We start from the raw sequence: 16,654 nt of genomic DNA on the forward strand, positions 1-16,654 counted from the left end.
TAATTTTCCAGGCTTTTATTCCTTTTCAGTAAGAGGTGGGTCCTTATACATCAATCAAATCTAACTGGTTCATGTCATCAAAGGTGGGTTACATCAGGTCAGAAGGACTGCACTACCCCCTTAATTCTGGACAATATCCATATGTGATAATCAATCTAAAGAATTTGGACCCCACCCAGACTGAGCCAGAACACTGGGTGTGGTCCTGAGAGGGCTGCAAATCTAGCTGACAGCAAAGGCTCTGTCTGGTTCTTTTTTATGACCACAGATACATTAATAAAGCATTTATTTTAAAAATATTTTCCCAATTACGTATAAAAGTTTTTAACATTCTTTTAAAAAATATTTCAGTTGCAAATTCCTCCCCCTCCCTGAGAAGGCAAGCAACTTGATATAGGTTACGCATGTGCAGTCATGCAAACATTTCCATCTTAGTTTGTGGAAGAAAACAGACAAGAAGAAAGTGAAAGAGTCCGCTGCGCTGCTAGTGTTTGCCTGACAGTGCCTGGCACACAGTGAGCACTGAGGAATGGTGGGGGCGCTGGCTGCTGCCAAGGTGGGTCGAGGGTGGCCACAGCTCTTGTGTCTGCCCTCAAGGCTAGCCTTCCCAGGGTGGCTGCTTTCAGGGGCAGAGGCAGCCCTACTCGCATTGGACTCTCAATTACTCAGCTTATTCAGCACCCAGCACCATGCTAAGCTCTGAGGCTTTTGTTGCTAAAACGGTCACCCAGGCGCCCAGAAGCTGCCCGGGGCTTCCTGTTCCCTTTGAACTCTCACAGACCTTGGCCTTGCTCCTGCTCAGCCCCGAGAGCCCCACAGACCCTTGACCCAACTTGGCGGGGCCACGGGGTGGGGGTGGGTTGGGGGGGTGGGCAGAGGGCTGGGCCAAGAGTGAGAGGCTAGGGCTCCGGTGCCTGCCCTGCTAGAACTCCATGGTGCCCCCAGTGGTCACTTCACCCCTTGGAGGACCCTCCTCCCAGAAGCCCCATGGAGGGAGGGTGCCTGGGCCAGCCAAGTCTTCAGAAGCTCCCTGAGGGCAGGAATTTGCTTTTCTTTCTCTTCCCTCTCCCCCCCCTCCCCCGCCCCCTTTCCCTCCCTGATCCTAGAACTCCCAGGCCCCTTTGTTCCTCTGTCCTGGCCAGGACTGTCTGAAAGAGGCTCCCAAAGCCCTTAGTCTTGCAAGGTGCAGCTGCTGGCCAGCGGGGAGCAGCCCGCATACTCTTGCAGGCTTGGGTTGTCCAAATCACCACGATCGCCATGGCCGGCAGAGCTTGCCTGGCCTGTGGGTGGCCCTGTGGTTCTCACACACACACAGCGTGGCTTCTTTCCACCTGGCTGATACAGCTTCCTGGGGACCCCCGTCCAGTCTCTGCTCACGCCTCCACTGCAGACAGAAGAGCAAAAAGTCAGCCTCTGGATGGGCACGAGACTTGGCCTTCCAGACCCAAGGGTCTCCCAAGGAGTGGACAAGACGGGGAGGAGGTGGGCATCTAGCTCCTGGATGACAGCCACTCACTTTTTCAATGTTATGAGCATCCCAAGGGTGTGTGAGATGGGGGTGTGGAGTCCAAGGCCCTGGGTTCAAATCTGACCCCTGCCACTTACTACCTATGGGGGCTTAAGAGAAGAGGAGGAAGTCAAGGCAGAGTCTGGGTGAGCACTGATGGCTGAGGCTGTGATATGGGGGGAGGGAATAGAGAAGGGAGGGGGGAACCCAGAGGGAGAGGCTGGTCAGCAGGGTCCACTGCTGCAGAGGGGCCCCAAAAGATGAGGCCCAAGAAGAGGCCTCAGACCAGGCAGTGAAGTGATAACCATTAACTCCAGAGGGAGCAATAGGTCAGGGCCAGCTTGGAAGAAACACTGAGGGGCGCAGAGAAGTGTAGACAGCGAGTAGGGCCTTTTTCTAGGTGGCTGGAGAGATGGAGGGAGCCAGGCTGAGAAGAGGGCAGATCCTTGGGGTCTTTGAGAAAGGTTGCAGGTGTTAAGGGCTGAAATTCTAGCTAGTCTGTCTAAAATATCCAATGAGTGGTCGCCAATAAATTATAAGCTTTAGCAAGAGTTAGGCTTTTAAGCATTTATTAAGGAGAATAAGAATTTGGTAAAGAGAGAGAGAAAGGCCTAGATTCCTATCTATTAAAGGGAGAGCACATTTCTAGCTCCCTTCTCCACTAGCATCCTCAGGAAAGAGCGCGAGACTGAGCGCCAGTCTCTTCCTTCCTCCTCCCACTAGCCCACGTCACTTCCTGACACCAAAGAAAAGACTCCTGGTCTTGCCCTCAAAGACCTTCGCTTCATGGGCGGAACTCTTCTACAGTAAGTCTCCAGCAGGGGGCGTCATTCCAATCGTTACACAGGAAAGGGACCATGGAAGAGGGAGAGGGAGAGGGAGAGGTGGCAGGTGGAGGAGATCAGGCTGCTGGAGCAGATGGGGGACGGCTTCCAGGGCCTTCGGAGAGGCTGGCCATTGATGAAGGGACAGCAGTGGGGGCCAGGAAGCAGGGAGCTCCCACCCAAAAAGTACAGCTCGGAGTGGGCTTGGGGGGAGTCTGGTGGGGGGAGACATCAGGGGAGGGGACCCAACATCTTTGATGAGGATTTGGTATCCAAGATGTACAAACAACAAATGGATAAGGCCCTCCCCGATAGATAGGGAGTCTGAGAATTTCCCAAATCAGCTCTAGGAATCCATGTTCCCAGTAATTAATTATAAGAGAAATTAAACCAAGAAACAACCCTCAGTCTTCACCTAACACCTAGCAACTGGTAAAGATGATAAACAGTGGGAACAATTCCTGTTGGCAGGTGGGAACAAGCACACTGAAGCGTCATTGGTAGAGCTGTGAATTAGTAAAATCATTCTGAAAAGCAATTTGGGATTATGCAGATAAAAAGGCTAAACCATTCCTGTCCTTTGAACTAGGGATTCCGCTGTCCAGCATAACTCCCCCAGGTCACTAACAAGAAAGGCTCCCCCCACATTAAGATGTTTAATATAGCAGTGTTTCCCACACTCCTGTTTGAGCCAGAGTCACTGGGACAGAGGAGAAAGACTGGAGCCACAGGGCCTGGGATCAAATTCTGCCTTTGCTATTCACTACCCCCTGGGACTTGAGGCAAGTCACCTCACCTGCCTGGGCCTCAGTTTCCTTCTCTAGGATGGGGGCATCACAGTGCAGAGCACCAGGCCTGGAGTCAGGAAGTCCTGATTTCAAACCCAGCCTCAGACACCTAATAGCTGTGTGACCCTGGGCAAGTCACTTCGCCTAACCTGCCTCAATTTCCTCATCTGTAAAATGGGGACAATAACAGCCCCTCCCTCTCAGGAATGTTGTGAAGACTGAAGGAGACAATAATCGTAAAGCACTTAGCACAGTTCCCAAACACAGTAAACACTATATAAATTCTAGCTATTATTCTAATTATTAATAATTAGAGGAAGGGAACATGTATTTATTAAGCACCTACTATATGCCAGGCACTGCACCAAGTGCTTTATAAATATGATCTCATTGAATCCTCACAACAACCCTGTCATCTTAGAATTCGCTCAGGAAACTGAGGCTCAGATAAAGGATGATACATGTGAGAGAAAAGGTCTCAAGAGCTTCCAAAGGACTCTGCCAGACCCAAGCAAGGAGCCTTAGCTCCCCCGAGATGCCCCAGATTGCAGCCAAGCAGCTGCTCCTGGAGAGAAGGGGGTGCCTACTAGGCTTCCTGCCCATTTACCTCTGCTTGGAGCACCAAAATCGGCCTGGGCTGTCTGAGCTCCACTCTGAGTTACACGCAGGGAATTGCTGTCGCTGCTGGTCTTCTGCCTCCCTGGTCTCAACTCCCTGGGCCATGGCAGCCTCGGCCAGGATGAGTGCAGGAGTGGGCTCTCCATTCTCCTCATAGAACCTTCCAATCAGCTTTCCTGGGAGGCAACAGAACATCAACATGAGAACAACAGGGGCTAGGGCTGGCTACCCTTGGCCCCCCGCAGAGCTTGACCAGTCTCACAGACACATGTCCCAATCATCTGAGCCAGATGAGTGCCACAGCTTCCCTCCACCATCTTGCTAGGCAAAGTCCCCCAGTGATGGCCCCTTACTCAATTCTCAAGTGTCTGAGGGCAGGGACCCCATCAGCCTCAATCCCTGGAACAATTCCTCTGGGTCAGTGAAGGTCCTTTATGGACTATGTGCTTGTGGGTGGTCAGCACTGTGATCGATGCTGGGGAAAAGGAAGCACTGCTCCTTTCCTTAGGCTGCTTATAGTTCAGTTAGAGAGGCATAACGGTATGAGTGGCGATGTACAAAGAAGATGTGACAGATGCATCCAGGTGTTAGTGGGGTTCATGCTCTTTGCTAAATTGGAGAGTTGGAGCGAGGGAGCCTCAAGTTGTCTCCCCCATTGTAATGAGAGCTCCCAGAGAGCAGGGGCCATCTTGTGTTTCTATTTCTATCCCTAGCGCTCAGTATTGGGCTTTGCCCATAGTAAGCACTTAATTATGAATGAATAAAATGCTTCACTCATTTATTCATTCACTCATTCCAGTGAACTGGATTTTAAAGGATGGGTGAACAAGAGGGCATTCTAGGCATTAAGAAAGGTCTGAGCAAAGGCATGGAGGTGGGGAATGTCAGAGTATTTGGCAAGCATCCTAGTTTGGCTGTAGGAGATGATACGTGAAGGGGAGCACTTGGTTACAAAGCCCAGAGGAGGCATCTTGCTGACTCATCTGGGCCTGTCTCAGCATTCTTTCCTGATGTCTGATCAACATATCCAGGTTAGACTTCTCTCTGGATCAGGGTTCTGCGGTGGTCAAGTCCTGAAAATTCGCTTCAGTTTAAAGTTTCCAAAATGTCCTTGAAACGTTTGAAAGAATCTAAAAGTCTGAGCTCAGATCACCACATACCACTTGGCTTTGGTGAAATAAAACAAGTTAGCCTTAGACTCACCCTTCCTGACCAATGCACATATTTGTAAGAAGATGTTTGTGGAGGAATGCTCCAGAGGAAATCTTTCATTGTGCTCCTCCAAGAAATGCCTTTCCTCTGAGCTCTTTATCCTTTGGCTGACAACTGAAAGGTGGGTATACGAGTGGGGGCTCATGCCCAAATAGTTCAGGTAGATGTGTGGGGTGTTCCAGGAGGAACAAGTCCCTTTCAGGGTTGCTCATCCACCTTTGGTGTCCACTGGCCACCCCACTCTCACCTGTGGCTCCAAGAAGCTGCTGCATGCACAGTGGTCACAACTCTGGTAAAACCATTTTGGCAGAGAGGCTAAACCAGGTAACTGACAGGCCTCAGACCCAGTGGCGAATTAGGGGTATGTCTGCCCCAAGCACGTGAAGGCTTCCCCCAGCAAAAGGGCAGATGAGAACAATTTGCTCCAATGGCCACAAAGGCAGTTGAAGCAGGTGCTGTGAAGATTTGGGGCTTGGTCAGGCATTAAAGACACCTAGGTCATCTATTATATCCTGAGCCACTGCCAGTTATCTTGACTTTGATGACTCCAAATGAGAAAGGCAGATGACTGTGCAACTCTACCTCACTTCAATCCAATTCATGAGCGTCATTGATCCTCTTCAAAATGAAGGATGGATGAGTTCAGAAGTGCAAATCCACAGGATACCTTCAAACTGGAGTACTTACTCATCCTCTAAGGAATTCGACAGACAAGTTGGGGAGCTAAGGACCAGAAAAGCAGGCACTTGGCAGGGTCATCAGGGAAAAGGAAAGCAAAACTTGCACACTCCTGGCCCCAGGAGCATTGAGATCCAAAGAGTATCTCTATTTCTCTTGGGAACATGTCTATTCTCTAAGAACACACCTTTGAAGAGTCAGCCCGCACCTTGTACAGCAAGCATCTGATAATTACTTCTTAATCTAGAGTAAGATGTGTGTGTTTATCTTTCTGGTTCAATCTCCCACCAGACTACTAGGCTCAGTGGCTCCGAGTGGAGCTGAGCTGGGCTTCACCTCTGGACCTTGACCTGCCTTCTGATGCCAGCCCTCATCCTGGCACATTATCACCAACTCTCATCCTGGGTCCTGGTCAAACCAGTCTAGGCCATGAACTTTAATCAAACTGAGAAGCAGAACACACCCAGAAGGATGACAGATTATGAAAGGGAGAGGGAGCTCTGTGAGTTGGGTGCAGTCCCTGAGCCTGAGGACCTTGGACAAAGCCTCAGTGCATGGGAGTGTGGGCTTGGTCCAGGCCCTGAAAGGGGAGGCCTTATTTAAGTAGAGAATGGGGGAGGGCAGGCCAGGCAGTGAAAGAGAAAAGATGGAAAGGATAAGAGGGGCTCATCTAGGACAGGCACTAGCAGAGGATGTTTAAGAAATGCTGGCCAGAGAACCCTGCATTGCATAGGCAGTGGAGTCCATGGAGATGTGGGAGCACATGAGCAGCCCTTGTGGGAGTGACCAGGAGACTGTAGGCAGGACAAGAACAAGGAAATGGGCTTTTGCTTCTGTTGGTACTCTCCAAGAATGAACCAAACCCTTCTTGCTTTTCCAGAACTCGATTCCTCTTCTACAAAGTGAGGAGGTTAGACCCCCAATCTCTTAGGTCCAAAAGAAGGATGGGGAAGAGTCTGGAGAACAGGCCAGGTGAGGATCAGCTAGAGGAAATGAGGACATCTCACTTGGAGAACAGAATACTTAAGGAGACATGACAGTCATCTTCAAATACAAGAAGAGTTCTTCTGTGGAAGAAAGGCTAATAAGCATTGATTAAGCACTGCTGTGTGCCAGGCTGTGCTCAGCACTGAGGATACAAAGAAAGGCAAAGGGTAGCCCCTGCCTTTAAGGAGCTCACCGTCAAATGGGCAAGACAGCACGCCAACACAACATACACACAACAGAAAGGATAAGTAGGGGAGGGTTGACAGAAGGCAGGCACTGGAATGAAGAGGGGTTAGGGAAGGCAGATTTCAGCTGCAAATTCAAGGGAAGGTCATTAGTCAGAGCAAAGGAGGGAGAGAGTTCCAGGCATAGGGGGCAACTGAGAGATGAGGGTCTCGTTCACAGATCATCTAGATCATCCAAGAGGCCAGGGTCACTGGATCGAAGGGTATGTGGTGGGAGTCAGATTAGGAAGCACTTCGAATCCAAATGCTATTTTATCCTTCATCCTGGAGGTGATGGGAAGCCACTGGAGTTTGCTGAGTGGGGTGTGGGAGGCAGGGTAGACTGGAGGTGGGGTGAGACTTGAGGCAGGCAGATACCTTCCCACCCCCAGCAGCTACTGCTAATGGTTGGTATTCCCTAACAGAAGAGGCAGCCAGATGGCTCAGTGGCTGGAGTGATGGGCCTGGAGTCAGGAAGACCCAGTTCAAATTCAGCCTGACACTGTCTAGCTGTGTGACTTTGGGAAAGTCACTTAACCTGTTTGCCCTAATCTACTGGAGAAGGAAATGGCAAACTCTGTGTACTGTGGTCCACAGGGTCACAAAGAGTTGGACAACAACAACAGAAGATTGTGCTGCTTCAGATGTAATGGGCAGCTCCCTCCCTGGAAACTAGGATGGTCCCTGAGGGTCCTTCTAATCAGAGTCTGATTCTGAGCAAAGGGATCTGGGGCTGATGCGAGTTGGATACTTGGCTGCACTCAGGTCTCCGGCCACCTCTGGATCATAAGAATGGGTATGAAATTATCCTGGCACCTGGGCTGGGCACTAGAGGGCCAAAGAATCCAGAGGAGGAGAAGCAGAGGTGGAAGGCATGTTGGCCACAACCTGTAGAAAATGGTTTGGCCTTTTTGTGAGCCGTGGGCTCCACACAGTTCCCACCAGACTGCATGTCTACACCAGACTGAGCCCAAGATTCTTATTCTTACCTGAGGGAACTCAACTTAGCACAGTTATCAAGCACCCAGTTTGTGCAGGACAGGAGGGTAGGGAATGGAGATAAAAGAAACCAGTCCCTGCCCACAGGGGCTGATTGGGGTGGGGACAGGACAGTTTTCTTTTGGTTTCTTGTTTTTAGTCCTAGTTTTTGGGAAGTCCAATGATTCTGAAATTCTCTCTTCATCTGTTTCCATTGTCCTACATCTCCTTCTTTCCAGCTTTCGGCTTTGTTTTTTATTTTCTGTTGTCTCAGTCATTGACTTCTATTTGGCCCCCTGGTCATTTTCAGAGTTTTTTCTGGGGTAAAATTCTATACTTTTTATTCCAAACGGTTACTTCTCTTTTCCTACCTTTGTTCCTCCCCCCTGCCCCACCACATTTTCCCTCTGCCATTTTCATTTGGATTTTAAAATTACTTTTAAGATATTTTCTTTAAACTTTTGCTTCATCTCTTTGAGAATCCTGGCTGGCCTCGTCCTTTGAGGCTCCTTTGCAGATGCTCGAGCCATTCTCTTGGGCTGTGTGTCAATCACCCTTGACCCACAGGTGCTGAGGTGAGCTTCTCCTGTTGCCTCTACTGTAAACCTCTTCCCGAGGCTCTGCTCACTTCTAGGGGGAATCTCTCATCGGCCCAAATTCTGGCTTTCTTCTATCTTCAATTAGCCCTTGCCCCTTTTACAAGCTGGAGAGCGCCCTGGTCAGGGAGTGAGCCTGCAAGCCGTAGGATCAGGCCCTGCCTGGAAAGGAGACCCCAGCACGGCCTAAGGGATGGGAAGAGGCCCTCTCGCACCTATGCAGGCGTAGTTCTTCTCATAGAACAGCAGCCAGTCTCGCAGGATGAGCATCTGAGAAGGAGAAAAGTCTGACACGTCGTCGATCAGTCCCTTCTCGGAGAAGTCCCCAGTCACAAAGGCCCGAGAGGCATCTCGACCTGTGGGGGCAGAGCAGGTGTGACCTGCAGGTGTTACGGGAGAGCTGGAGAGCCCCCCCCCCCAGGAGACAGGGGTAAGGGGCCACCAGACCCCCCCCCCCAGTACTACAGGGGTTGGAAGGGGGATGGGGCCAGGGTCACCTGCGGGGTGGGGGCAGGGTTCACCTGCAGATGTGATGGGAGCTGGGGGGGGGGCGCCAAGGGTCACCTGTAGGTCTAGTCGGGGATGACAAGGGCAGCGAAGAAGCTCCCCTCCCCACGGGGAGACCGGGGGAAGGGGCCACCAGAGCGCGATTCCCCCCCACCCCCACCCCCCAGCGCCGCAGGAGGCCTGGCCGGCGTCGGGGGGCGCGCACCTGCCAGGCCACTATAGGCGCGGCCGCGCGCGTAGTGGGCCCGCCCGGCCGCCACGTCGAACACGCGGCCCAGCAGCGCCAGGTAGAGGCCGGGCTCGGCCGCACCCCCGCGGTAGCGGGCCAGCTCGGCGGCGCGGAACAACCGGGGCCCCGCCGCGACTTCCCGGCCACCCAGCAGCCAGGCCGCCGCCGCCGCCACGGCCGCGACCACGGTCACGGCCGCGGCCCGGCCCGGTCGCAACCTCCCACTACCGCCCGCGCTCCTCCTCCTCTCCATCGGAGCTTGCGCCCGTCCCTCGCCCCTCACAAACATGGCGGCCGCCGGCCTCGGTACCGCGCTTGGCGTGCCCCTACCAAGATGGCGGGGGGCAGGGGTTGGGAGGGGGCGGGGCCAGCTTCCCGCGGGCCCGGTTTCCGGCGGCTTCTTCGCGACACTAGGCGGCGGCCGCACTTGACGACGGAAGCCGGAAGCGGACGCCGGAAACCGGCGTGCCCCGCCCCGCCCCGCGCGCCGCGCCTGCGCCTGCGGCTGCGCCAGTCAGGGCCGGCCGGCAGCCGGAACGGGCGCCGCGGGCGATGGGGAACGTTCCGAGCGCCTGCAGCGACGACGAGGAGCTTGAGGGCCCGGCCGGGGGCGGCGCGTCCCCGGGGCCCGGGCCGGGGGCGGCCGTGGCGGGGCCGGGGACGGCCGGCTCCGACGTCCCGGGCCCGCGGCGCGGCCCGGGGCCCGCCGGCCCCTCGGCGGGCAGCCTGCCCGGGGCGCCGGCGCTGCTGGAGCCCGGGGCCCTGCGGGAGGCGGCGGCCCGCCTGAGGCCCGGCTCGGCCCCGGCGTCGGGGGAGGCGGAGCGGCCGGTGCTGCAGCGCTGGCTGGAGGAGCGCCGGGCCCGCGGGGACGTGGTGGTGGGCGCGGAGGAGGTGCGCGAGGCGCTGGAGGCCCGCGGGGCCCTGGAGGAGGTGAGGGGGGCGGCCGGGGGGGGGGGGGCGCCGGCACAGCGGGGGGGGGTCCCCTGGCCGGCCGGGGGCTCAGCGGCGCCCTTTGGACTGTCGGGAGGGAGGCGGCGGCCGGCGGGTGGGGCCTGAGCTGGCTCCCTTGGGCCAAAGTCTGCCAGGCCGGGCTCCTGGGGCCCCGTGGGTGCCGGCTCTGAAGAGGGAAGGAGGCGCTTCCCAGACCTCCGAAAGAACTGTCAGGCTTCCCTCTGGGGCGTGGGCTCCGTGGGCTGCGGGGACGGACCCTGGGCTTTGTGTCACCCCCAAAGCGTGCTTTGGCGGGGCGCTTTCCCGTGCGCTCCTTTAGGCAGTAACCCCGGAACGGAAGGAGGGAAGTCCTGAGTTCAGGTTCTGTTGGGTGACTGTGGGCATCACCCTAGCCCCCACCTCCCCTGGCTGTGGTGAAGGCCTTGGTAGAGTGCTGAGCCCTGGCTAGAGACACTAGAGATGGGGGGGAGGGCGATGACATTGGTATTGATGATGGTGACTGACCATGGTGAAGACCTTGGTGGTGGTGGTGGCATCGGTGATGTTGGCATCGATGACCATGGTGAGGATGGTGGCATCGGTGATGTTGGTGATGACGTACATGGTGAGGATGGTAATGATCATGGTGGTGGTGGCGTAGGTGATTTTGGCATTGGTGATGTTGGCGATGATGACCATGGTGATGGTGGTAGTGGCATTGGTGATGTTGGCATTGGTGATAGCGTACATGGTGAGGATGGTAATGATCATGGTGGTGGTGGCATCGATGATGTTGGCATCAGTGACGTTGGCGATGATGACCATGGTGATGACAGCGTTGGTGTTGTTAAACCTGTGTGCCACACACACACATCCAGAAGATGGGTCTGCTGTTGCTGCTTTCTGAGGGTACTGAGTCGGGGCTTTCTCCATGATCTCTGGGGACACCCTCTGAGCTCTGCAGGTTCCTCACCTCTGTTTGGGTCTCAGCAGGGCCAGAGGCTGTTGGGCTTCCCCCCCTCGAGCCAGCTGGGCAGCTCTTTCCCAGCTCTGGGATGCCTGCCCTGGCATCCCATCAGACTAGAACTTGGAGCTGAGAGCCCCGCTCTGCCCCTTGGGCCTGAGCCCAGCTGTACCGGTGGGTTGTCCTCAGCCTTTCCCTTCTAGCCCGGGGCGGGTTCCTTCCTCCGCCCACCTTGTGGAGGTGCAGTCCTCTTTGTACCAGCCCTGGGAGCGCTCCCGGTGCTCTGGGCCAGGCCTGCTCCTCTCTGGCTTTCCAGACCGGCCCAGGCCGCGTCGGGAAGGACTCGCCGTGGAGGAGTTTTGGGGGGAGCCCCTGCGTTCTTCCTGCTCCTCTGGCAAGTGGGTCTGGGCTTGGCCCTGCTTGCCTGATGCAGAGTAGTGGGGAAGGGTGTGGGGAAAGAGAACAGGGGTGAGCTGGTGGTGGCAGAGCCATCAGCTGTCTGTCCCCCCCCCCCCTCCCCCCCCGAGATCCTGCTGCTGGGTCAGTAGGCTCAAGAGGGCCAATGGAGAGCAGAGTACCCCTGAGGACAAACGTCTGGGGGGGCAGCCACGGGGAACTGGTGGGGAAGGGGGACCTCCGATGGAGATGCATCACGTGGTGAGAGACAGAGGAGAGGCAGGACCGAAGACCTTGGGGGGCTGCATGTGGCGGCCGGCGGGGAGTTGTTTTGGGGCTTGGTGGCATGAAGCGGGGGAGGCGTGAGGGCAGCCTCTGGGCCTTGCCTGGCGTCCCCTCCTCCCCATCTTGGCCTCCTGGGATTCCTTTAAGTCCCCCCAATTCTCTGTCTTTCCTCTTCCATCTGTCCTGCCCACAGCTGCTTTAGACTGTGAGCTCCTTGAGGGCAGGGCCCTGGTCCTCCAGTTAGCCCGCACGTAGTAGGTGCTTAATGAGTGGGGGTTGCCTGCGATCCTGAAAGGCGGAGACAAAAGATGAAAGACACCGTATGTTCAGGCCTGGGTACGGTTTGGGAAGAGGGGAGTGGGACGGGAAGGCAGGTCCGAGCCGGTTGTGAGACTTTTAGAGGCCTAATGGAAGACGGCCCATATTGGAGGCTCTGAGTAACACGTGCCACTGTCCTCTGTGGCTCGCAGGAGTGACGCGGTCAGCCCTGAGCTTGGCTGCTGTGTGGGAGATGGATGGCAGCGGCAGGGAGACGGTGAGGAAGGCCTCGCCTAGTCCAGGACAGGTGGCACATGGGTGGGGAGAGGGAATGCAACCTCGAGGGGGGACCTCAGTGGCAGGAAGGATGAGACCAGAGAGCCCAAGCCCCATTATATAGATGAGTAAACTGAGGAGTCTAAAACTTCCAGTGAACAGTCGGTAACCAAGAGCTGAGGCTCGGGACATATAGACCGTGTGAGTCATTGGCATGGAGATGACGGTCAGGTCTGGCCCCCTCTCCTCTGTCCAGTCTTGCCTGCGTGTCCTGGCCCCTCTCTGACTTCCCAGGAAGCCCCTGGCTTGATGGTCATCTCTGTGCACATCCCCACAAATCTGCCCTCTGTGAATAGTGCCCAGAAAGGGGCGCAGAGAGCTCTGTGAAACGGAAACAAGGCCGGCGCCTCTAGGGTATGAGGTCGGCGTGGTCTCCGGTGGACAGAATCGCAAACTACACCCAAATCTGGGGTGCTTAAGATGCACACACCATCACTGAGCTTAGCAGGTTGGCAAAGGACATTGGGGTTGGGCTCAACAAGTGGTGACAGCGGCCTGCTAGCCCTTGCTGGCCACACTCTGGGGGGCGGTCAGAGACGCCGCCTGTGCCTGGATGTAAAAGAGCCTGCTCACAGGTGCTGCCCTTCCTGAGAACCCCAGGCGTGGTCGAGATGCGGGGCGAGAGGTTGGTGAGAACAGGCTGTCCTGGAGGCAGGAGGAGGGAGTGTGGGCACCAAGGACCCCACGGCCGTAGAAGAGGGAGCTGAGGGGGCTTACCCTGAGCCCAGTGAAAGTGAAGCCATTTGGCCTTTGGAGGTGAGGGGGCTGGGGGCACCTGAGGCCAGTGAGGAAAGCGCACGGGGTTTTGGAGTCAGGGCCATGCTCTCAAACACTTTGGAGTTGCTGGCCCTGGGCAGGTGTGTACTGTGAGGTTTTCACGAGTGGGACCGTGGGGAGGGTCCGTTCTGTCCGGGCCTGCCAGCGTCTGGGTGTAAGGCGTCCCCTTCTCTGCTCCTCTCCGCCTTGCGCCCCCCTCCCTCTTTGTCTCCCTCTCACCCTCGTTTCGGATGCTTGTTTCCTACGGCGAAGGCACACGAGCGGCATCAGGGCAGGGCTGCTTCTCTCCCCGGCGACCCCAGGCATCCCGGTCTGTAGAACAGAACCACAGAACCTCTGCCTGTTGCCATGTTTTTTCATGACCCAGTGTTGAAAAAGCTCAGTGCAGATGGTGTGGTGGGTTTGTTGTTGTTTCAAAGAATCCTTCCAAAGCCTGGAGGGGGGCCGGGCTGCCCAGCCCCAGTCAGGGCCCCTTGGGCTCTGCTAATGAGCGGCTCTTCTCTGCTCTCTAGATCTATGGGCATTTTGACATATCCTGGGAGGACACCGTGGATGTGGAGAAAGTGCTGGAGAACCTCAGGAGCATTAGGGGCACCAGCCTTCCCGGGGAGCTGAGCAGCGTCACCCGGCAACTGCAGGCCTGCTCCCTGGTGCCTGGTGAGGCGCAGTCCCCCTGGGCTGGCACGGGGTGGGGGGTAGAGCCCGGTCAGGCTGAGGCGGCCAGATCTTAGCTCCTGGAGCCCAGCTCCCCTTAAGGAGAGACCATAGCCTGTGACTCACACTCTGGAAGGGAAGGGGCCCTGGTCTGGAGCACAAGGCAGTCAGAGGGGCTGCCTCCTGCCCCTCGGCTTCTGCCTTAGGAGGCTCCTTCTTCTTGGGCCGTGGTTGTGGTCAGCCACCCAAAGGGGCCGCGTGGTCTGCCCGACACAGAGGATGTGCCTTCTCAGCGCCCCGTATGGCCAGGGTGACCTATCCCCTGAGGGTAGCCAGGGCAGTGAGGGCAGGTTTCCAGTAGCTTCACTGGCCTCATGCCGGCCGAGGCCTTCTCATCCTCCCTGATGGGCAGTGAGGGAGCCCGGCCCACCTGGGGATCTCCCAGAACATGGACTGCTTTGTTTTACTTCTAACAGCTCTTTTCTAGTGCTTTGAGGCTTAGAAAGGACTTTCCACATGCTCAGAGCTCAGCTAGGAGGCTCAGGGGATAGAGTGCTGGGCTCCAAGTCAGGAAGACCTGTGTTAGGAGCCGTGTGATCTTGGACAAGTCACTTCACCCTGTTTGGCCCAGAAGGATGTGGCCAGAAAACCCCAGCGGGGTCATGAGAGTCAGGACTGAGGAGGACCTGACAACATACATAGATTTTCGCACTACGATCTGGGGTGGGGGTGGGATGAGAAAACCAGTAGCTTTCCCAGGTTGCACAGCTAGGAGGCGTCAGAGGCTGCGGGCACCTCCCCGTGGCAGCCTCCCGTTCCTCTGCCGGCGCTCGGGGTCGGAGCCCACGGCCCCTTTGGGACGGTCTCTTTGCCCTCTGCAGGTTTTGTGGACATCTTCTCTGAATCCAAAGAGAGCCTGGGGCTCCACTCCTCCATGATCTTGCGGTTCCTCCACCAGAACCGCATCACAAGCATGGCGCTCCCTTACCCACCTCTGGATTATTGCCACACCATCTGTGCCATGAGGTCGTCTGTGCTGAGAGAGGCTCTGGATCAGCTCGTGCAGAAGGACAAGGGTGAGGCTCTGCGTCCCGGCTGCTCCCAAGGAGGCCCTTCTGGGGTCACCGCTCCTTCCTCAGGCAGGGCTGGGGACCTGAGAAATAAGAAATGAACCAGGCTGAAGCGGGGAACCCCCGTGAGGGCCGGCCTGGGCGGGGCTTCAGGCTTTAGCAGAGGGGCTCCCTTCAGGGACAGGCCGCTTGCCACGGGCTGCTTCTCCCACAGCAAGGCCGGGACCTTGGTGCTCTACTCCGGGGCCTGGAGGGACGTGCGTCCCTTCGTAGCTCCTTTGGCTGAGGGCCAGGAGGATGGACTTGGGTGGGCAATTAATATCCGCCGAGCGCAACAAGACAAGGCCAAGAGGGCTTCAAAAAGGCATGGGGGGCCAGGCTGGGAGGACGCCGAGGTGGCGGGGCCAACGCAGCACACCACACGTCGTCATTGCACGTTGTGGCAGAGGGGGAAACTGAGGCAAGCCGGTGCCATGATTCGGGCAGTCCCCACAGTCATTAGGTGCCAGGTGCAAGATTGGAACCCAGGCCCCACCGCCAGGGCTCCTCCAAGAGTGCAGGCTGACTCCTGGAGAGAGAGCCACAGGACCTATGTGAGGAAGGCGTGATGGTAGAGGAACCCTGTGCTTTGGGATCAGCGGTGGAGGGGCCCCAGGATGAGGACCCCAGGATGGAAGCATTTAGGCAGCACCTACTGCGTGTCCATCTTGGGCTCATCTCATGGGAGCCGCACAAGAACTTAGGGAGGGAGGTGCTGTTATCCCCATTTAACAGCAGAGGAAGCTGGTGAAATGACCTGCCTGAGGTCACACGGCTAGTCATTGTCTGAGGCGGGACTAGAACACTGGGCTTCTAGACTCGGCCGGGGCCACCTCTGGAGCGACGAAGTCGAGTGGTATGAGATAAAGCTACAGTGTTGCCGGGTATGGAATGGCAGCCCACAGCATTGCCGAGGTGTCTGCCGCAGGGCAGCAAGGCGCCCCGACGAGTCCTCTGGGCCGCCTGTGGCCCATGGCATTCTGGCAGCAAGAGCCTCAGGGAGGAGGCTGGCAGGACAGATGGGTCCGAGTGCGGGTCCCTGTGAGCAGAGGCAGGGGCAGAGGGGGCTGGGAATTGTCCCAGGAGAGCATGGGGGCCAGAGCCTTGTTCTCTTGGCAGAGGGCCCCGGCGAGCTGAGTGGGAGCCCCGAGGCAGAGCAGCTCAAGGCCGTGGCCAAGTGCTACACGTCCATCGAGACGTCGTCCAACTCGGCCGACATCGACAAGATGACCAATGGAGAGACGTCTTCCTTTTGGCAGTCGGACGGCAGCGCCCGCTCACACTGGATTCGGTGAGTGCCCCCGGAGCAGCCAGGTCTGTGGGATGGGCCTGAGCAGGGCGGGCGGAGCTGTGAGGAGCCTGCCCTGAAGGAGGAAGAGGGTGGCAGCCTTGTCCCTCAGAGCCTCCCAAAGGCCACCTTAGGCCCTGGTCACCCTGGGTGCTGCGTGGGGAGGCCCTCCATTCAAATGCTGCTTCTGTCCCAGTTCCCCCGAGACACCCCTGGACCCCAGAGTCCTGTTTCTGCCTCTTGAGGCCTAGCCCGTGTTTGCTAACTTTCTCCTTTGTTGGGAGGCTCCTTCCTGTCCCTTCTGCCCCACCCCACCCCCCAGGCTAGGTCCCATGGCTCTGGTTCAAATAAGGAAGCACAAACTCCCCACAGCCTCCCCTCCCCCTGCGCAGCTCCCCCCAATCCCTACTGCTCCTGGGGGGCACGGGGCAGGCTTCGTGAGTCCTTCCCCAAGGCAGGACTCACCCAGGAGGCAGGGACGAGCTGCCATCTCCTCTGGGCTTCCTCTC

The 16,654-nt window shown here is 56.9% G+C and overlaps 2 protein-coding genes across 4 annotated transcripts in view; one reads left to right on the top strand and one right to left on the bottom strand.

Moving 5' to 3' along the window:
- Positions 1-9,111, bottom strand: LOC122751915 (neuferricin). 2 transcript variants are annotated; one of them, XM_043999156.1, is made up of 4 exons: positions 8,977-9,111; positions 8,628-8,768; positions 3,727-3,913; positions 1-1,384 (listed from the first exon to the last, which is right to left on the bottom strand). In XM_043999156.1, the coding sequence occupies exons 2-4, from the start codon at positions 8,680-8,682 to the stop codon at positions 1,171-1,173; spliced, it is 456 nt and encodes a 151-aa protein (XP_043855091.1). In that variant the 5' UTR covers positions 8,683-8,768; positions 8,977-9,111; the 3' UTR covers positions 1-1,170. The 2 variants fall into 2 exon arrangements, with proteins under 2 accessions (XP_043855091.1, XP_043855090.1); XM_043999155.1 differs by having other exon boundaries at positions 8,934-9,089.
- Positions 9,112-9,673: 562 nt separating this feature from the next.
- Positions 9,674-16,654, top strand: part of ZZEF1 (zinc finger ZZ-type and EF-hand domain containing 1) — a 69,820-nt gene continuing 62,839 nt past the window's right edge. For both annotated transcript variants that reach the window (XM_043992195.1, XM_043992196.1), the window contains exons 1-4: positions 9,674-10,078; positions 13,607-13,751; positions 14,630-14,824; positions 15,977-16,148. In XM_043992195.1, the coding sequence (XP_043848130.1) occupies positions 9,701-10,078; positions 13,607-13,751; positions 14,630-14,824; positions 15,977-16,148 (890 nt within the window). In that variant the 5' untranslated portion in view covers positions 9,674-9,700. The remainder of the gene's footprint in view (positions 10,079-13,606; positions 13,752-14,629; positions 14,825-15,976; positions 16,149-16,654) is intronic.

This window comes from Dromiciops gliroides, chromosome 3, assembly GCF_019393635.1.
Source record: "Dromiciops gliroides isolate mDroGli1 chromosome 3, mDroGli1.pri, whole genome shotgun sequence".
NCBI lineage: Eukaryota > Metazoa > Chordata > Mammalia > Microbiotheria > Microbiotheriidae > Dromiciops > Dromiciops gliroides.